Source organism: Urocitellus parryii, chromosome 3, assembly GCF_045843805.1.
Source record: "Urocitellus parryii isolate mUroPar1 chromosome 3, mUroPar1.hap1, whole genome shotgun sequence".
NCBI classification, from domain to species: domain Eukaryota; kingdom Metazoa; phylum Chordata; class Mammalia; order Rodentia; family Sciuridae; genus Urocitellus; species Urocitellus parryii.
In genome coordinates, this window is record NC_135533.1 from 70,570,590 (window position 1) to 70,593,373 (window position 22,784).

At 33.1% G+C, this 22,784-nt stretch overlaps 1 protein-coding gene across 2 annotated transcripts in view; it reads right to left on the bottom strand.

The window, feature by feature from the left end:
• Window positions 1-22,784, bottom strand: part of Immp2l (inner mitochondrial membrane peptidase subunit 2) — an 893,720-nt gene that overhangs the window by 206,825 nt on the left and 664,111 nt on the right. For both annotated transcript variants that reach the window (XM_026408285.2, XM_077796726.1), the window contains one exon: window positions 19,213-19,315. In XM_026408285.2, coding sequence (XP_026264070.1) covers window positions 19,213-19,315 — 103 coding nt within the window. The remainder of the gene's footprint in view (window positions 1-19,212; window positions 19,316-22,784) is intronic.

Consider the following 22,784-nt stretch of genomic DNA (forward strand, 5'->3'; position numbering starts at 1 on the left):
CTTCTGGGTTTTAGTCAGCCTGTTCCACTGACCTACCATGAAAGTCCTGCTTTGCACCTAAAAGTAAACCTTTCCCTGGCACTGTTTCCTTGCCCTGTTTGCTCTGATTGAATCACTCTGTTTTTGTAAAGGAAGCCATTTCTCCTTCTTCCAAGAGCACCATGCACAAGCCTTCTTTCAAATTCCACTGGCCACACAATAAGCAAATTTCACACTGTTTTCCAAAGATATCTTCTTGAATACTTTCCAATGCCTTCTTATTTCTGAGCCAGGATAATATTCTGGGGCTAAGCTCATTTGCAAGGCAGACATTTGCTTATCTATTTAACAAAAACGTATTGGATGCCTATTCTGAGCCAGGCCCTGTTCTACTACAGTGAACCAAAAGGATAAGGTCCAGTCCCTGACCTCATAAAATTATTAAAAAAAGTAAATTTAAATTTAAAAATGAAATAAGATAGTGTTAACACCTATGATAAAAATAAAACACTAATATCATGATAGCAGAAGTGTGTGTGTGTGTGTATGTGTGTGTGTGTGTGTGTGTTTTCCCTTTTAGATTGAATACACGGGGGAAAAAAAAATCTTCCCTAAAGTGGAGAAAATAAGGAGTCACACAGAGACCTCAAGGAAGAGGATCCAGTCAACAAAAGACCTTTGGCCATTTCATGGAACTGAAAGACAGAGCAGTACTAGCATACACATGAAAAAGAGGCAGGGGCCCCAAGACATGAGGACCCTTAAGGACAAGGTCAAGTGAATCAGAGAAAATTTCTTGGAGGAGGTTTTAAATTCTTATAGCAACAGAAAGTCATCATTGTGTACAGAAAACGACCTAATTCAAGTGTAAGATGGCCCTAAAAGCCATGAGTACACTGGAGCTAAGCAGATGAAGAGCTGAAGTGTGCAAGCCACTTAGAAAGATATTGTGGTCTGATGTGATGGTGCCTTGAACTAGGGAGGCTGCTGTATAGAGGGAAGGCAGAAGATTGGAGTGTTCATGGTAGAGGTAAGGAGTCATGATGGTGAGTGGTATTTAGGGGTGTTGAAAAGTACAACAGCAGCATGCCCTCTAACTTCTAGTCTTGCATAACTGGGTTGATGGTAGTGAAGCCACAATTAGACAGGCAGTCAGTATAGACAGGTAAATCCAGTCAGGTCAGATCATGGAGTCCAATTTGAGTGACTCCAGAAAGCTGGAGATGGATTGAAATGCTAATGCCTTAAGAGCCCATTCTCTAGCCTTATCAACATAACCTTCCCCTGCTCCAACCTGTTGCTAAGGTAACCTGTCCCAGGGATTGTCCCTTCCTATAGGGAGTTATTAATTATGTCCCCTTCCTGCCCAGATCACGCAATTTTTTGCCCTTCTGGCCCATCTGCTGCTAACCTTTTGGCCATCCCACTGAGCATCTCCTGGGCCTTGTCAACTATGCAGGAATGAGAAACATAAGGAGAAAGAGAGCAGGAGAACAAAGGAAACCTAGGACATATAAAAAGGCAAAACACCCTCACTTCTTGGGATACCAGGATACCAGCTCTGGCCCCATCTCCCTCCTGGTAGAAGTCTATGTCACCCCTTTTAAAATAAACCCTGGGGCTGGGATTGTGGCTCGGTGGCAGAGCACTTGCTTTGCACATATGAGGCACTGGGTTCGATCCTCAGCATCACATAGACATAAATAAATAAAAGTATTGTGTCCATCTACAACTAAAAAAAAATTGAAAATTAAAAAAAAACCCTCCTTTATATTCTTGCCTCTGTGTGTTTCTCTAATATTATATGAGGGAGCAGAACTCCTCACCCATAAGCAGTGGTATCAGTAGGGCCATTTGCTGAAGCAGGGTGGGGGTTATAGGAAAAAAGATTCATTTAAGAAGGAAGAGAATAGAGAATTTCATTTTAGACATGTTAACCTTGACCTGCTAAATGGATGGAACTGGAGAATATTATGCTAAGTGAAATATACCAATCCTAAAGAACCAAAGGGCAGATGTTTTATCTGATATGAGGATGTTAATTCACAATAAGGGTGGGGGGGTGGCTAGGGAAGAATGGATTAGACAGAGGGGAATGAAGGGACAGGGATGGGTGGGAATATGGAGGAAGGAATGATAGTAGAATGAATCGGACATTATGATCCTATGTGCATTTATGATTATATGACCTATGTAACTCTAATCACATACAACTAGAAGAATGAGAAGTTATACTCCATTTATGTATGATGTGTCAAAATGCATTCTATTGTCATGTGTAACTACTTAGAACAAATAAAGAAATTTAAAAAATAAAAATAAAAAAAATTGACGTGCTTATTAAAAATCAAGTGTGATAAGCTCTGGAGATATAAATCTAAGCAGCAATGAATAAAACAAGCATTTAAAGACATGGGGTTATATTTCTTTGGGAGGATTTTATGGATAAAAGTTCAGGATTGAGGTCAGGGGCATGCAGAAATTTAGAAGTTTGGTAATGGAGGACAAAAATTTAAAAGAAACCTAGAAAGAAAAATGCTTGGTTATATTGGTTCAAGGAAGCTAAGAGAAGAAAATTCTCAAAATATTTTAAAAAGGAAGTGTCCAACCATATCAAACACTGCTGGAAGACTGAGTAAGACCAATACATGGAAGAGATCACTGGTTTTCCTAGCAGAAACATAACCCTGACAAACCCTAAAACAAGTAAGTGAGTAATCTCTTCACAGAAAGATGAAAAGGATAAAGAAGATACAAAGAAAATCTTACTACAGCTTCAGAACTTTTAGAGGTCTTAATCTAAAATAAACTACAATGAGACAAACATATCATACAGACATTATATACAATAGAAATTTCTTTTTTTAATAAAAGAAATTCTATCTTGCACACATATTAAATCAATCTAAACACAGATCTTAGAATTTGTCAGCACAGGATAGCATTTTATTACTCCTTATTCAGGAGACAAAAGGGAATTTTTGTAAAGACTTATAATTAATTATTCAACAAAGAATAGCCAAGCCAAGTCTACAAATACACTGCTCCTACATACTGCTCCTAGGAGTACTTATCAGTCCTCCCTCTCATAGCAAAGCTGCCAAAAGCCTGATGATTAATACCAATCTCCCATTTGTTAAACAGTGCAAATCACCCTTTGTCATTTAAATTGCACTGAATTTGAATTTGCATAGGTTGCAAGTAGAGAACAGAATCTTGAAGCCACACTTAGTCTTAAAACAGAATACATTAATCTTTTCTGGCACTGCTTTCCACTAAACCACAGAACTCAATGCTATTCTTTGGGTGAGTCATGCTATAAAATTTCCAGTTGACTTATCCACAGAGAGATGGCACCACATGAAAGAGAGCCCACGTAAACTTTGGAGAGAAGTGAGCCTTCATGTTTTTAACCTTATGTTTGGCTCTGACTTCAAATATATTATACTGAGACCATGGCTAACTACCAGGGCTCTGAAAACTCAGCAAACAAAAGAATGTGAACTAGGATTCTTTCATATTCAGTAATTCTTAAAATGGTTTTCCAAATTTCTTCCCAAGATCAGCATTTCTTAAAGTGTGGTCTTGGGACATATGTACCTGGTTATTGGTGCTTGAAAAATGCAGATCCCCAAATCCTTATGGGGTAGATACAAGCCATCTGCATATTTAATAAGGTCCCCAAGGATTTGCAAGGCATAGTAAAGTCTGAAAACCCCTGCCTTAATTTGTTTATAGTGGAGTAGATTGCTAGATCTTTTTAGGTCTGGGTATCTTATTGTTTCTTTATTCCCCAACTCATTTTACACAACATGGCTATATTATCATTCTTAACTTGTTGTTCTAATCATATTGAAAAGCCTCCTGTGGTGCTTCATGGCCTGCAGAATAATATCCAAACTTTACTATGTGATGTTCTAGGTCCTTAATAATGGCTCCAGACTTTGTCCTTCCCATAATTGAACTCCCAGCCAAAACTGACCAAATACTCAACACCTGCTATAAAAACTTCCACTTCCATGCTTATGCTAACTTGTTCTCTACTTGTCCTCAAGTCCAAATTCTCTTTTCTTCAAGTTCACTCAAGTCTTTCTAATTCCTTGCTAGAAATACACACTTCTACAAACCTCATAGTGATTCGCCTGTTTCTGTTACTCCATTTGTACTTTTTACCTTTTATTTTATTATTGTCTATTCATTCAACTACCCTGTAGAAGTGGGGAACAACAACCCTCAGCAAAATAAGGTTTCCATGGAGATACCACAATTTTTATATAATGTTTCCCCAGGTCATTGCTCCAAACTATAGTCACCATGATACCCCACCCCTTGACAACCATTGCTTGCTGCTGATGGAAACTTCACTCCAACTATGCCAATCACAGTCTGTTCTCATCTAGACCCTGCCCCACTGATCATAGTTAATTGTCCAGGTCAGGCACCTGTTCCAAGAGAACTCTCTGAATTGTTCAGATCATTCTCTCACCTGTAGCTCAAACTCACATATGTAACACTGGGAAGCTGGCCATGGCCATGGCCAAGGGACTGGACTTCTGCTCAGCTTCAGAAGGGCTCCTTGTAGAAAGACAGGCATCTGTCTGTCAGGTGGGATGAGCCTGGGGTCCAGTCCTTCAGCTTTCATGGTTCAAATCACCCTCAAAGCAGTATTCAATGTTGTCTTAAGGGATACTATGGAAGAGCTGTCACCATATCAACAATTCATCTATCTAGTACATGTTTTTTGCCATTTTATTATTTTTCTTTTTATGGTAAAGTTGAGTAGAGGAAACTGATTCATGCTATATTTATGAAAATTTAAAAAACAATTCCATTCACAAGAGAGAATATCTCTCTCTCTCTCTCTCTCTCTCTCTCTCTCTCTCTATTATTTTCTCTTTTTCTGTGAAAGATTTTTAGACTTCCTCTTTTGTGGAGGGGAAGAAGAAACATATTTTGAGAACAGGAGAGAACCCCCCTAAAGAGGTGCTGCAGTGCAGTAAAAGAAATCGAGGGCTCGAACGACAGAATATGTGATGAGCTTTGAAGGCACTGTAATTTACTCTAGGCCCAGTTGATATGCCACTGAGTAGGAAAAATATACAGGATAAATATAGCATATATAGAATATATTGTGCATCTGTAAACGATTTTGCTTTGCATGATTCATGATGTTTTAGGTTGGTTTATTTTTAAACAGGATTGGAATTATGGAAAAGCACATTTGAGCAGATATACTAATCAAAGCATCATGGTAATTGTCCCCATGACCATTTTAGTATCTTTCAGGAATTGAAACAGAGAATACAGAAAATAACTTTATAAGGAGGACAGTCATCCTGAACCTAAAAGAGCATGATATATCAATCTAGGGTAATGTTCTCATAAACAGGCATATCCTATTTAAATTCTTTCCATAAAGGAGCATCTCACTCATAGTCTTTCTTATCAGATATTAAATTTACTTTGATGAGACAAAAAAAAAGGTATTATGGATAATGAACCTGAAAAGAATGAGGAATGAGACAGGTAGGGGTAATGACAGAGTATAGAAGCATATAATAAAAATCACATTAATATAATATTGTTATACAAAACACATAAAGGCTGTAGGGAGGCTTTCCTGAAATCGAATAGTAGTTTAAATAAACTCTTTCATCTAAAAGAAAAAATACTTCTGATAAGTACGGTGGTTTTTTTAAACTGAAAAATAGAGAAGCATTATGTGACTATAATGTAATTGAGTCAAATCAGAAGTTACTCTTGAAAACTTATTTAAAGTTCTTCATAAAGTATATTTATGTGACTCAATTGTATAATACTAGTTTTAAAACCAGCCATTTAACCAGAAATGTCCATCTGGGCACAAGAGGCTATTTAAGAACTATGCACACTGATGAATGACCTTTTAAATGGCCTTGCTCATTTTGTGCTATTAGTTTTCGTTCAGTGCAGGATAACACATTAAATCTAGAAATATCAGAGCAATGAAACAATACCTTTAGATTTAAAGAATTCCTTAATTCAAGGAACTTAACAGTCCCTATTCAGAATGTAAATTTTCTTTGAAAGAATGAGAACATATCTATGTTTTTTAGATTTATTTTTTTTGTTTTAATGACAGAATAACACAATAAAATTTGTTTTAAAAGCCATGTATCAAATATTTTAAGAAGATTATAATTTTTCCTTGACCATTGTCTTTATAATTTCATAATGATTCACAAAAATGACATAATTCATAATCTCATTAAGTTTTTTTTTTGAAACAAAACTTAATCTACACGAATACAATCATGGCTCTTTTGAGAAGAATGTTTCATTTGTTTGCTGCTTTACAACAAATTCTGGACTAAGAGGGTTTAAAGCCTCTGTGGGGAATAGGCAGAGGTACTTTACAACAATGCTTTGAAAATGGTTAGGTCAAAGCTCTTCAAATCCAAATCAAATGACTGATGGTCTAAATAAAATTTCAGCCTTAAATAATTGTTAATCTAAATTAGGTTTTAGTTAATAGTTATTATCTTGAAAAAAAATCAGACCTGCTGATTAAAAATAGTTCAATATTTCATAACCTGAAGAAGACTTGAAATTTCATCTTGCCTTTCACTGATTGTACCCTAATTTCAATCTACTCTATCAATATACTTGTTTAAATACAGTACTTTTATTTGCAGGGGAGATTAGTTAACATGAATTGAAGTTAGTATAAAAAGTCTACATTATTCCTTCAGAAAAACAAATACATCTCTTTTCAGAAATTTTAATTTTGAAATACACAGACTTGTACTTTAAATAATAATTTTAAAGAACAATAACACATTTTTAAAAACCATGTTTTTCCATTGGCCAATTTATTAAAATACTGACTTTTCTGTGGTATTTTTTCATGAGCTCCTACATTATAGGAATCATCCACACCTTAAGAAATATGTGAGAACTTTAGAAAAAGAACTGAAAAGGCCTCTGAAATGAGTGGGTCATCAAGTGACATGGATGTGAAATAAAATAACAGAACAGACCTTTGAGCAGAATACTTGCCAATAAAGTTTAATGAATACTGAGCAATCCTGGTTTATCTGTCCCAAGGTCAGAGAAGCAAATATGAGCTTTATGAGGAGGCTACCCAACTGGGTAGCCAAGACTTTCTGCTCACATGTCTCTTAATGTGCTCTGAAAACTAAAGAATGCTGGAGACATCACTTCCTCACTTCTATTTTTTTTTTTTTTTGTCTTTCACATAAAAATGCTAACAAAGATATTATAATCATGTATGCTTCAGGTGCTTAATTTTAAGATTTGACCCATCAGAAGTAATTGTAAAGGCTATTTCATATTTTAGCTGGTAAGTTATTCTAGGCAGCAGAATCTAACACATCTACAATTAATTCTTGACTCCTAAGAACTTTCACATCAATATACTTCTCCATATTTTTACTACTGCCACCTTAGTCTAGGGCCTAATCATTTCTTACTGGAATCGATACTATCATCAAGTAATTGCATTCTCTACCTATAGTCTATTTTTTATCTCATCTTTCATTCAAAATTTTCCCAAATCAGTCTTGCTAAAATAAAATGCCTCTTCTAACTTATTACTCTCCTGGTCAAAATGTAAATGGTTTTTCAAGGCCTTCTAGATAATGTTCAAATTTCTGATTTTCCTATTCAAGTCTAACATAATCAGTCCTTAATCAATTTTTCTAAAGTTGTCTAGTGCTAATTCAGGAGTGAACAAACCTCTTCCATATGCACCAGATAGTAAACATTTGAGCATTTGTGGGCTAAAAGTCTTTCCTGCAAGTACTTAACTCAGCCTTTGCTAAGGGAAAGCAGCCATAGTCAAACCAGAGCATGTTTGTGTTCTGAAAGAATTTTGTTTTGTTTTGTTTTTTTTTTTTTGGTGCTGGGGATTGAACCCAGGGTCTTGTGCATGCAAGCAATCACTCTTCCAACTGAGCTATATCCCCAGCCCCTTGTTTTTTTTTTTTAAACAAAAACAGCTGTGGGCCAGACTTTGCCCAAAGGCCAAACTTTGCTGTAGAAGAACCTTTATCATTGCACAGTTACATTGTCACACATTGGTCATTAATTGTGTCACCAATCAGTTACTAACCTGTATTCCCATTTCTAAGCTATAGGGATGCAGGATGAGTTACCTCCTGTACATGATTTAGCAAATTCATTCTCTTCTACACATACACATTCAATTAGACTACAAAGGCTGCGAAGGATAACTGACTCAGCCAGAAGCAAAGCTTCATGTTAGTTCTGGAAGTGGTCATTTTCTAGCACAGGTAGGCAGGGAGAGAATAATGTACCAAGATAGAGGGATGCAAACATAATGGTTAATTTAGGGAGTAGTCAAGGCATTGGCAGGCATGGATAAAGAGAAATGAATCCAGAAAAATTTGCCTGGAGAAAGAGTCAAAAGGGTTTTAATGTAATCCCAATAAATTTAGACCAGTTCTTTTGAGTCATACTGCACTGTTTCCTGATGCGTACATTTTTGAGGAACCAATATATCACAGATTTCATAAAAATGAGTCGAAGAACACATAGGTCCTGTGTCACTCAAGATTTGGCATTCAACACATAAAAACTTTGATTATTTTACTCTTAACAAACAAACACTAATAAAGATCGAGAAGAATATTTCCCCACATTTCCTATGTTCTAAGCAAAAGGTGACTGAGTCCAAATGCCATGGAAGTTTGCTGCTGGTTGATCACAGGGAGGGTTTCAGCCTCAGGGAAGTTGTAAACACTTAGCTAGGAAAAGCAAGGAATTAAACAACTTGACAAGCCGCCTTCTCAGCAGGAAGGCAAAGAGTCTTGCATAACAGTATCTATCCTTTGCCAGGAGAGCTGAGTGTCCCTTTCCTGGCTTCTCTTCAAGTTTCAGTTAGTGATTCAAGGGGTTCTTAGGAGAACAATATTCACTACAATTGTGCATGACCACATGAAAATCTTTTTATGAATATTATACAATTCATATCACTTTTAACTCAGGCTCTAAGATGCTTGGATAATGATGCTGACTCTTTACATTGACAACCATGTGAAAATTGAACCCTAAATCTGTGAATAGATTTACTGTTATAAAAATATGAAATAAAGTTTAATAATTTCATTATGCACTTTAAAATTCAGTTTTAGTTAAATAATTTTGATGGAATTTATAACCTAATAATAGTAATTTGTATGTTGCCTTTTGTTTTTAAAAGACATGCTTTAATAGTTAACAAAAATATTTTTGGAAAAAAAATTACCTTTTACTATTTTAAATTTTTTGTTCATTTGCATTTCCAATTAAATATTTAAGTTGCCTATTATCTAAATATAATTAGATATCATCTTAATCTTTTATATTACCATCAGTTAAGTACAATTTTTGGAGGTATATTTATCAAGTTAAAAAATATTACATTTGACAGTTTGCTAACTTGATTTATATCTTCTAAATATTTCAGATGTATGGTATATGGACCTCCATGATTTTGCCCTCACAAATATTAGAGAAAGTCTAATATTTGTGAATAATATTGAGTCACTGATGCCACTATCCTGAATTTTTATTGTTATTGCTATTTAAATGACAAATGCATTAACATTATGTCTTGTATTTGTTTTGTTTTTTAAAGAGAGAGAGAGAGAGAGAGAGAGAGAGAGAGAGAGAGAGAGAGAAGAGAGAGAATTTTTTAATATTTATTTTTCAGTTTTCGGTGGACACAACATCTTTATTTTATTTTTATGTGGTGCTGAGGATCGAACCCATGCATGCCAGGCGAGCACATTACCGCTTGAGCCACATCCCCAGTCCATGTCTTGTATTTGTTAATTATGAATATACACACATCATGTATAAGAGCTATTATACTAGTAAAACTTGCATTTAGGTCTCAATAGCTGTGCAGATTCTTTAGGGTTTAATAGAAAATATAATATTTATGAAAAATAAGTTTGGAATGTTCCTTCTGAGCCTACATCTTTATTTCTCTTTCCTAACCTGCACTGTCAGTGACCTTTAGCATTGACAAAGTTGAACAGTAGAGGTAAGAGTGGGCTTTCTTGCATTGTTTTGATTTAAAAAGGGAAGGCTTCTAACATTTCTTCATTGAGTATAATAGGTGTCGTAGGTTGATAATAATGTCTTAAGAAGCACAATGATGTTCTCAGAGTTCTTTTCAGAAAAATCCTTAGTGACAAGAGAATGAAGTAGAGCAGGAGTCATATTACAGGAGCATATTACAGGAATCACTTCTATTTAGTGCCAAAGCTATGGGCCTGTGGTGCCCCATCAGTGGAACATACCTCATGGCTCTGATTCTGATCACTGTATTAAAAAATTATATTTTCACTTGCTTGATTTACCAAGTTAGACAATTTTTAATATGCCACAGTTTTCTAGGGGTCTAACTATAGATAATGTTTAAAGGCATAGTTACTATGGTTTATTATAGGCTACATGCAAGGTTCCATAATACTGAAAACAAACAACCAAGTCACTCATAATCAAACTGACCTTAAATTTGTCTTCCAAGTCATTTTAGTATATCAATGAGATAATGACAAAGGACAGACTTTCTAAAAATTACCCGACAAGCTTTGAAAACATAAAAATTTCTAAAAAAAAGCTATCTCCAAGAATCTCAACCAAAAGATAATTATTAACATAGTTTAAAACTTATAAAGTCATTTACATAATTTGCTATTTATTAAGGTAGGTGGAGAGCAAAGAATTACCCAGCAAATATTGTATAAGTATATAGCAATTTAAACGAGGCCATTCAATCTAAAACCTTGACTGAGAGTACATTTGACTGCATATTGTTCTCTTTAGTCCCCTCATATTTCACAGTTTCTATGTAGATCCAGTTATGTAGTCACTAGTTGATTCTTAGAAGTATATTAAGGGCTATAACCCCACTTTTAAAAAAATTCTGAGAGCTTATAAAATTGGCAAATTAATAACCCTGCATATATTTCAGTAAATCTTGACTCCTGACCCACTGTCAGTAAATACACACTTCTAGTAAAACGAACCGCATTTAATCCTATAACTAAATGGCCCTCAGGAACACTATCTGCCATAGCAATGAAATCTAATGACAATTCTTCTGACATTCTCCTATGTGAAAATGAAATCATGTGGAAAATGATTTCTACACTAGCAGAATAATTAAGATAGAGGATAAATTTTATTTGGCAGAAATGAAAGTTTAGGTTGTGCCTGTTCTTAGGGGGAGGGTATGATAGTATTTATTTCATTCCTATTTTATCTTTCTATGTTTTCTTCTTAAAATCATGTATTTTTGTTGAATGTCATAATTAAACACACACAAAAAATCTAAGCAAAAGTGAAGTTAATCCTGAGGGCCTCTTTGTTTCTTCTTTCTGTAAGGATATTTCTCCAGTTTGAGAATTGCTCCAGACAATGGGCTCTCTTCTGAGACTTAGTTATCTTACACAGATATTTTCATTACAATGATATTCATTTTCATTGGTGTTAGCCTTTTCATGAAATGCATGCCTTTGTCTAAACCAGTCAAATAAAAAGTCATACCAAAAAAAAATTGTGGGTTTGCCAGGTTCTAATACTGTTAAAGGTAACTGTGAGAAACAATTGAAGAAAATCACCAAGGTAAGAATTACAAAACTATTGTTATTATTATTTTTGCTATAAAATATAGATTATTTTAGTTTTAACAAAAATTTAATGAACAAGTATGTACTATAAAACGAGGAAATACAGCCAATTAAAGTCTAAGCAACATTGCTCAAGAATGTGTGAATAGAGCACTTTACTTGGATGCTGTCAACACAGTCTAATGATCTTTTTCTTTATTTGAAAATGGCTGGTTTTAAATAAAAGCTACTCTCACAGTTCTAGAGAATTTATCCGAAGAAAATGCTGTACCTCATCAAGAAATAAAATGAAATGTCAGTTCATTCTCATAAGTCCACAAGATTATCCTGTATTGTATAAGAATATTTTCAATGCAGCTGAAAGCCATTAACCACTCCAGGCACAAATCACTTCATTCACAAAGTACACAGCATCTAAAGTGCCAATGTAATGCAATATTTTACCATATAGTATTTTCACTAATTCTAGAATTGGTTCTATTCTACCAAATTCTCCTTGGAGATTTTCATAGTTTTTCTTGTAGGATTTTAGTACCTAAAAGTACTACTTCACCAAGAGGCCCTGTCATATCACCACTTGGAGAACTTACACTGCTGTAATGACTTGATTGCCTGTCTCCCCTCTAATCTATCCTTCCTTGCTCACAGGGGTATACATATGGACCCTCTCACCTGCTCCTTCTGGGTTTTGAGTTCTATTCATGCTTGGCAACAGTGACAAAGGTTTAGGAAGATTCACAGGCTCAGCACACACCCCGTATTATCCATGACTTGAATCTTTGCTCTTACAATCTCTGAGCATTTTTTAAATTTCCCAAATAATTGTCTCAATTCATTTTTTTGAGATATGGTTTCAGTAGTATCAAAAAGTCCCCTTCCTTTCATCCTTCCTGTAACTCCAAGAATCTTATTCTTGCAGCCTTAATCAAAAATTGAATTTTTTATTAATAATGTCAAAAAAATTCAAAACAGGTATGACAGACACTAAACCTCTTAAAATGTCCATTATGTGTGTGTGTGTGTGTGTACCTTACTCATATATATATACATATATCCTAATTCATCAACCTTTCCCTAGCTAATATAAAATATAATTCTTGCTTCTCGTGATCCATTCCACCTATGATGTTCTACAGGCCACAAACCAAGATGGAAACATAGCAGAAGCTCAAAAATGTGTCTTTAAGGCTTAAATGAAAGACTTTCCATGGTGTGAAAGCATAAACTTTACTTTTCTCTTTTATTTTTCCACTCGTTTTTAAAAGTGAACATTTCTTTGCATTTCATGAATTTCAAAAGGAATTCTATGAAATTTTAACCTTTGTTTCTCATACTCTCTTATATATCATCACTTTCAGATTCTCCAGCTCATTTCATTTATAAATATTATTTCTAATGCTCATTTATTGCTAAAATTTCCATCTCCAAACAGGCATATTTCTTTTAAAAATGCTCTAGGGGGCTGATATTTTATTTATCTAGGTATCAATAAAATAAGTGATTGAATTAAATATTTTTTAATTACTTGGAACTTAAAAATCATTTAAAGTATAAATTATAGTTTTTCATTCTTGAATAGACAGAAACAGAATACCATGATAATTTCTGCACCCAAATGGTTCATTTCTTCTTCATGGTTCCTGCACAGAAATTACAAGGTGACACAATGATCACCTTGTCCTATAAATCAAAATATAGCCAGGCATGGTGGTACACACCTGTAATTCCAGCAACTAGGGAGGCTGAGGCAGGAGGATCATGAGTTCAAAGCCAGTCTCAGCAACTTAGGGAGGACTAAAGCAACTTAGTGAGACCCTGACTCAAAAAAAAAAAAAAAAAAAAACCTAATTAATTAATTAATTAAAAGGGCTGAGGCTGTAGCTTAGTGGTTAAGTGCCTTTGGGTTCAATACCTAGCGCAAAAAAAAAAAAATACATTCATATATTTCGAAAAGGTTATCTTTGTCTTCAAATGCTTAAACCAACACTGTTTTTTCTAATGTCCTTTGATCCACGTTGCTAAATTATTCACTTTAGATGCTAAATAAATTATTTAGTTTTGATTTCTTTTTAGATGCTAGAATTTCTATTGTGACATATTTCCATATGATAAGTCACTATGCAGCACAGAGTGAAAGTATCTAAATTGCTCCTGACTTAAAGATAAACAAAATTAGAACATATACAAGTCAAATGGAAACCACGGAAAGAGTCATATTTGTATTTTTCACCAAAAGAAGAGAATACCTCTGCATACTGGAATGAATATCTATAATACGTGGAAGAGTGAAATGCATATGCATTTTTAACTGATGAAGAGTTTGCTAATTTGGAATAGTCAAAAATTATTACTCAAAAACTCACAGCCATGTATGTACACATACAAACACAAATGTAAAATTTGTTTTTTATGTGCTTCTGCCATTACAAGTATACAGAACATACATAATTATCAATAGTAGTTACTTTGGGGTGCTGAAAAGACCAACATGACTATTTCAGAAAATGTGTTAATGTCATCTACATGGAAGTAGGAATGGTCAAGTGAAAGACAATATTTGACAAAGGGAAAAAAATTACTAAGAGAAACATTTAGAAAATATTTCAAGCAATCACAAACCAACATATCAGAATCATGGAATATCTTTATTATGTAATCAAGTAAAATCAAGTAGTAATATGTACTGAATACTTCTAGGCAACTATCATAATTTTAAAAGAAACTTATAAAACAATCTTCTGGATATATCTAGAAATTCAAACTGAAGTCATAAATTAGTGAATTCATATTATGAGAAGAGAGACTATTTTCTCTTATTGATTAATGATTCAAGAGGTTTATTATAAATATATATCATGGAGATAGTATTATGCATAATAGAAACATTTTGTATCCAACCACTTCTGCGATATTTTTCCCTATGGTCATAGCAATATGGAACTTAGAGCTAGCATTAAACTTAGAAGTCATTTGCTTTCAACCATCTTAAACTTATTTTTAAAAATTATTTTTCTGATGATAAAAGTAATTAATTTTTTTTGCAAAAGTTTTAAAATATAGACAAGTATAACAGAATAAAGAAAAAAATCAACCAGAGGCATTAACAATTGAAGATAATCAATATATATTCAGTTCTTTATTTTTATATTATTCACTTAATATCATGAATATGATATCATTAAAGTTTTTCACAAATACAGATTTAAATGACTGTATGTTTCATCCCTGGATAAACACTGTTTTGTTTTCTTGCAGTTCTATATTAGTTTACTTAGGATATTCATTAAAATTTTGGGGGCTGGGGATGTGGCTCAAGCGGTAGCACGCTCGCTTGGGATGCGTGCGGCCTGGGTTCGATCCTCAGCACCACATACAAACAAAGATGTTGTGTCCGCCGAAAACTAAAAATAAATATTAAAAAAAATTCTCTCTCTCTCTCTCTTAAAAAAAAAATAGAAATGTGGGTGTCAGAATAAAAGTCATCTCAGATTTCTCCTCCTGTTGTAACATGTTCTATGGCTATAACTCAATATAAATATTCATTCATAGAATCATTCAATACTCTCTAGAGCCTACATGTAGTTATGATAAACTGAATCCAAAAAAATAAATGATTATATAAAGATAAAAATAGTAAATAATAAGCGAGAAAAAAAAGAACAAGAAGCTCTCTTTCGTAGTCTTTAGTACATTATAACTAAAAGTCTGCTTGGATATGAAAAAAGTCAGCTCTATTATGATTACCAATGGCAGAAATTTAAATTGTAAAAATTCTATGATAAAATATAATTACTGTTCAAAGAGCTAAAACATTAAAAAAAACAGTTGGAAATACTTCCTAAGTTATTTGGCAAGAAAGTGAAAATGAAAAGTTTCAATAAATTTCTAAAGGCAAAACAAGCATTCTAGACAATCCTGCCTACTTTTAGATAGGCTGTTAACATCAAGGAAAGTACATTACCTACTTCCAAAAGGGAAGAGAATCAACCACCTATCTGCAAAGCCTGGTGCTCACTCACTTTATATACAATCTTGAAGCATGTGATTGATAAGCCAAAATGTTTCACCAAGAATTTTCTTAGAGGAATATAATAATTTTAACACTATGTTTTTAAAAGTGTGAAACTTACATTTTAGTATTTAGGATTAGAAAAAAACATTAAAATAATGAACAAATTATTCAGATAACCATTCGTTAATAAAGACGTGCACTAAGAAATCTTTACATTCAAACCTCACAGCTTAGCTTTAAGAAAAACGTGTGGGGATTTTAATTTAACTTCTATTCTCCTCTATCCTTTTAACACTTGTGTGGGAGTATCACTAAAGATATGATTTCCTAGTTATAAATCCTTGGAACACAAAACACAAGAGCATAATATAAAAGTTAAAGTATTATATGTTAAAACTTATATAGTACAAGTAAATTAATGCATGATATGACAAATATTTTCCTTCATGTAAAAAGGTACTTCATCTAATTTTGGCAAATGAAAATGACACAGTTTACTGAATGAAAATCGACAGCTTGGTCCAATTTATGAATCAAATGTCAGTGTGCATAAATATTTTTCTATGCATTAAAAAAAATTCAAAGTTGTTTTGTTTCTTTGACTGCAGGTATAGTAAAGTAGTATTTTACTTAAAAATATGATTTAAGTCTTTAGTACATTATAACTAAAAGTCTGCTTAAATATGAAAAAGTCAGCTCTATTATGATTACCAATGGCAGAAATTTAAATTGGGTAAATTCTATTTAAAATCTTCTCATGAGATTTACACTCATGAGAAGGATGTTTTCTTTCTTTCCTTTTTATAAAAAGACATAAGAGTTAAGATATTACATGTGAATATTTCCACATTTTATGTGCTTTCATATGGATATATTTGTATTCAAAGTTCAATGATTCAAAACACCACTATGAAAAATATAGGAGGAATAGGGGCCCAAGAAGATCTGAACCATAGGTAGGACACTAAGGAGAAACATGTGTAACTCCCACTATCCTGGTTATCAACTCTCTCCATTTCTTTCCTAAATGAAAAAGCATAAGAAATACAACTATGGGGGAATAATATTAATTATATCAATCAATCACACCAGCTTTAACTTAATAAAAATGCAAACCAATGTCAAATTTTATAACTTTATTATTAATAAATAATTACCACACACCTGACAACTGATAGAAAATAACATTTTTAATACTTCATTTCAAAATCACTATCCTAACCAATTAAAACCCAACTAAAGTTAGCTAACATTTTAATGTGGAGTTGGCCCAAAACATGATACATTAATACATTTAATATATTGACAAAGGAGAACTAAATCTGCATTGATTGATGTAATTTATGTTCACTTTCAACTTGCTACTTGATTTCTTCACAACAGACACTTGAGCTATACAAAGTGACCTGACATTTCCAAAATTTCTAGTCTGTATCTTGTTTTTGATATGTATTACCAAGACTAAATTTTATTTTTGATTAATAATTATTAATCAGTGAAAGTAAAGGACTTAGAAGATTTGTTTTGTTATCATAATCAGAAAAAAAGAAATAGGAATAGTATCCTAAAAGTTTTTCCCACTGATCTATACCCTTATCCAACTTTAGCTCCATTATTGAACTTTAAGCCAAAGTTGAGTTAAAGTGGCTGCTCTTTTAGTGGCATTGATCTTTCATAATACGTAAAGAAAACTGTTTCATTAGAGATCACCAACATTTAATTTTAGACAAAATTATGTGGATAAATTTCATTTCAAAAACATATAAAGGTACTCAATCTTAAATTATAGTATGTATTGAGAACAAGTATAAATATGTCTAGCTTTACAAAAATCTGATGGTAAGGCTGCTAATCAGAATTAGATACCACTTTCATCAGTAAAGAGTCTTCATATAACAAATTATTGCAATAATATAAAGAGAACTTTTGTAAGTTGTACATTGAAAAAAATCCAAAAAATATCAGTTCAGCCACATATTTTATAGAATATCAGCATAAAGCCTATCTGCATTTATTGTATAAATTAAAATTCTAATAAAATATTACTTATGACTGTTATCCCCAAAATACACCACTTTGACATAAAAATTACTTTGAGTTAAAGGTACTTGAAAAACAGCTGATAGAAGAAGGACATATTAATTTTCCCCTTTTCTTTCTGAAAACAAAACTAAAACTCTGTTATAGTACTTGCCCTCCTTCTAGTAAAGACAGGAAACATTCTTGGAGAGTCACAGCTGAGAAAATTCAGCACAAGTGTATCTTGTTAAAATAATTCTTATCTTCCTTTAGCTTCCTCATATAATTTAGTTATTTTTCTGTATTACCTTTATTGGTTCAACCTAATACAAAAACAGATAGGTATTGCCATTTCTTTAAGTCTTCATTTCCTTATGAGAGCTCTTGTGCCACTTAAAACTTATTTTAAATTTGTATGTTGTTCTTTTTTTTTCTGTTATTCTGTTTTATGTCAACTTAATTCTCAGGCCACCTTGAGAACCTGAGAGGGTAAAATTTGCCTCTCCTATAGTTATAAATATGATTTCTATTAATATTGTACTTTTCAAAAAATTATTTATTCTAATTTGTTATATATGGCAGCAGAATGTATTTCAATTCATAGTACACATATAGAGCACTATTTTTCATGTCTCTGGTAGTACACAAATTAGAGTCACACCATTCTTGTCTTCATACATGTACTAGGGATAATGTTGTCCATCTCATTCTACTGTCTTTCCTACACCTCTATTCCCTCCTTTACCCTCCCTCTCCTTTGTTCTGTCTAAAGTTTCTCCATTCCTCCCATGCTCCTCTCCATTCCCTATTATGGATTAGCATCCTCATATCAGAAAAAAAACATTCGGCATTTGGTTTTTTGGGATTGCCTAAGGTCACTTACCATTATATTCACCAATGCCATCCATTTACCTGCAAATTCCATGATTTTATTCTCTTTTAATGTTGAGTAATATTCCATTGTGTATATATACCACAGTTTCTTTAACCATTCATCTGCTGAAGGGCATCTAAGTTGGTTCCACAATGTAGCTATTGTAAATTGTGCAGTTATAAACATTGATGTGGCTGCATTACTATAATATGCTGTTTTTAAGTCCTTTGGGTATAAACCCAGGAGTGTGAAACCTGGGTCAAATGGTGGTTCCATTCCAAGTTTTCCAAGGAATGTCCATAATGCTTTCCATATGAGGAACAATTTAAAAAAATTATGCCTATGTCTTTTATACATTGAATGTGCTAACCACCAACTAACAGCATATGCTTTTTCACCTGTGGGTGAAAAAAAGATATTCTAACTAAGACCAAGTAGCTGAAAACACCTTTTAGTAGTTTTTTTGAAGTAGTCTAAATTATTTTCCATTATTTTACACATACAGACACACACATGTGTGAGATAGTTTACATATCTTTCTTTCTATATTTGAAAGGAAATATTTGAACATAAAATGTGACACTATAAAATTCCTAATTAGTCTTTACTGAATTATCCAAATGACCTATTTTCCCACTTTTGAGATCCAGTTATATTGGCAACAACATGAAAAGATGACTTACCGGCCCAAAAGAATTACTGTCAAAACTGTGTCCATGATGATCACCTTCAACCCAGATATGACCACGGGGGACTTTGACATACCGGTTTTTGTGTCCCATGGTTCTAGAAATGAAAAGTGTAACCATTGAGGTAAGAACAGAAATCCAATAGCTGAGCATACAAGCTCAGGAACAGCAGAAATGTCACAAAGATTCAACCAGTTAACCATGAAGTCAGTCCTTGATTTCATATAGGGAATAAGACGTATTCCCTATAAACTTATTTATATTTTTATTTCTTTTCATATTCCATAGGTAGGAATTTTGGGCTTAAGTAAAATGAACTAGCACCAAATATAATGTTTTGCTACTTAATTTAACTCATAATATCCTAAATGTGTACTTAAGAAATTCAGTAAGTCCTAACAAAGTAGAGATCTATTTGTTTTAAGACATTTGCTTTTAATTATTTGAATATTAACGTTAATATTCAACATTTCCAATTTACTAGTGGATAACTATAATATTATCTTTTTTTAAAAAAAAGTTTTCAAATCAACAGATGACACTTTTTATAACATGACTTTTAAAATTCAGCATTTATAAGAAAGAAAATAATCCAGATGATTTCTTGTCAGATATAAATTATCAATCAGTTGAAAAATTTTGATCAGCACCAAATTATTCTTAGAAACTATAAACATTTTAATAATTTTGAATATTATGTAAACATCAATGATTGATACTACACATTTAGCAGAATATTCTATATTGCTGACCAAGAAAATGAGCAAGGACAGGATTTCTTAAACACTCTTGGTGGCAATGTAAAAACAACATAACCTTTCTGTCTGTATTTGTATTTTGGAACTAATTTGTTAAAGTTTCAAAAGACTAAAATGTCCATGCATTTTGACCTGCTTATTCTACTTATAGAAATCCATTCCAAGACATAACCAGAAGTGTGAATATTTATTTATTGATTGGGGCATCCAACATAGGCTTTTTATAGCCTCCTGTGAAAAATAAATTTACCTAAGTATCCAACAGAAAATAATTGGTTAAGTAAATTGTGATATAACCAATTAAATAAAGGAGACAGAATTAGAATCAAGTACTATCTGAATCCCCCAGTAATAAATTCTTTGGGGAGCAGAGACTGCTTCCCATCATCCCACCTCTAAAGCCCCATAGAAAATGTCTAGCTACAAGAGCTTTTCAACAAATGTTTGCTGAATGAATGAATGAATGAATATCACCCCCAAGGTTAAAGAGACCAGAGACTGAATTTGGCACACTATTCTTTGATGTGGAATCCCTGCAAGACCATTTTTTGTTAGCATATTGTATATGTACAGAACACATAAAAAAGGAAAATTACACATAAATTCGTGCTATAGAAATTGAAACTATTCATTATCTAGGATGGTTTTTAATTTTCAAGATAATTTCAAAGTTGAATTACTTTGCTTTAGATCAGTAAGTCATTCATGCAAGGAAGCAATCTTGTGGTCATTAGAACCCCACAGTAAGTTAATGACTGCTGTTTATTTTTAATTACTACTGGGAAGAAGGTTTTCAGCTTTGTAGAGAAAAGCAAAAACAAGTTGAACACATCTTTACCATCATATACTTTGTAATATAAGTGTTCTTCAATTAAAATCAGTCAATTAGTTCTTGACATCAGTACTGCTTTTATCATGAGATTGCCTCTAAGAACTAACATCCCACATCAAGAGTTAATGACAAAGAGAAGACGCTTTTACATAATTGTTGGAAAAGCATACTCTCCCAATAAGTACAAATATTTGTTCACCTTATTAAGCAGGGTATTTTGTACAAATACTTAGAAAGATAACAATTCCCAATTTTGTCTCTTCAAATAACTATTTAAGAATCACAGACATGTATGTACAGGGAAAAAGCATAGAGAGTTCAGTATTATTCAAGGTTTCAGGTATCCCCTGGGGGCTTTGAAGTACTTCCTCCACAGATAAGTGAGAACAACTGCATGCCTGTGTGTAAATGTAGGCATTTTCAGATGTTCCCAATGCTTGGGATTATTTCACTAGATAAAAGAAACATGGGAACCTCTAAAAGAAGCAGTCTTCTAACTGATGTCTAGTGTAGAGCACTGGATTGGGTGGGTGTCAGGAAACCCAGGTCCTGAGCCTAGCTTGCCTCTTCCTTATTGAGTCTTTCAAATTCATTTAATAATAACTTTTTGTTATTAGCCAAACTGCTAGACAATGGACCAAAATGGATGTTAGCTCTCATAACAACTTCAATTGTTCAGTAGTTATGAACTAGAGTGCTAGAAGCCCTGAATAACTGTTCATGTTTGCCTGGGGCTCAGGAATGAATTCTACATCCCATGTAAAATAAGAGTAATAACAATATGCATAATAATGATGATGATTACAATAAAACTTGTCTGGTCAGGTCATTGAGAATATCAAGAAAAACCATAGACGCAAAGGTGCTTTGTGACCTGGGCAGAGAGACTCATTAAATGCTTTGATTATGTGGGGGGTATAGAATTAACAACAACAAAAAAATTCAGCACAAAATAATTTCTTCAATGAAATGTTAGGTTTTTAATAAAACATATTCTTCCAGAACCAAAAGAAAAAGATAAAACTCAGATTGAGTTTCAATGTCATATAAACCAAGGAGTCAATCCTCACAATGAAAAAAATGGGGCATTATAAAAATATTAGTGAAAGTTGCACATCTCCTTGCATTTAGTATCTTCTTTAAAAATTTAAAGTACCCTTTATGACATTATCTTTTAGTCATTTGCAATGCTTTATTTTTCTTTATTGCACCTATTAACATTGACATACATTTATCAGTTTGTTTAATTTCTATCTCCCCCTACTAGGATGAAACCTTCTGGACTCTGCATTTTTCATTTGCTAAGTAGGTCCACAGCCTAGAAGAATACATGCACAATGTGCTCAACAAACATTTGTTAAATAAATAAGCAAATGAATGAATTACTGAATAGTGACAGATATGCCACGAAGGCAGAATAGTATATTGGAAAGTATATGGATTCTGCAAGGAAGCTAATCCAGTTTTAATCTTGATACTGTTACACACAACTAATCTCATATAAGTTATCTGTATTTGCCCATCTTTAAAATGGGACCAATAAAACACCCGAAATGGGTTGAGATGATAGCAGTTGGATGAAGATACTATAATGGGGAATTTGTGTAGGATAATCTCTAGAGTTAGCCAATAATGCCTTTTATATATGAATTAATTCTTTCAAGTTTATGTGATATGGGGCATCTGAATGAAACTTTCAGTTTCCCAAATATAAAACTAGGAAAATAAGAGTACCTAATTCAAAAAAGTTATTCCATGGATATACATAGTATATATTAAACACTTGATAACAGGGTATCTTATAGCTGAGACTATTTTTAAGTAAAGCATTGAATATAGTCCTGGTGCTAATCAGATCTAATAAGTGGTAGTTATTATTGCTATTGTCTTCTTTTGTCCGTTATTTTTTTACATTTTATAATTCAGAATGTGTTCAAGCTTATTATCTATTAGCATCAGTCTCTTAAAATTACCTG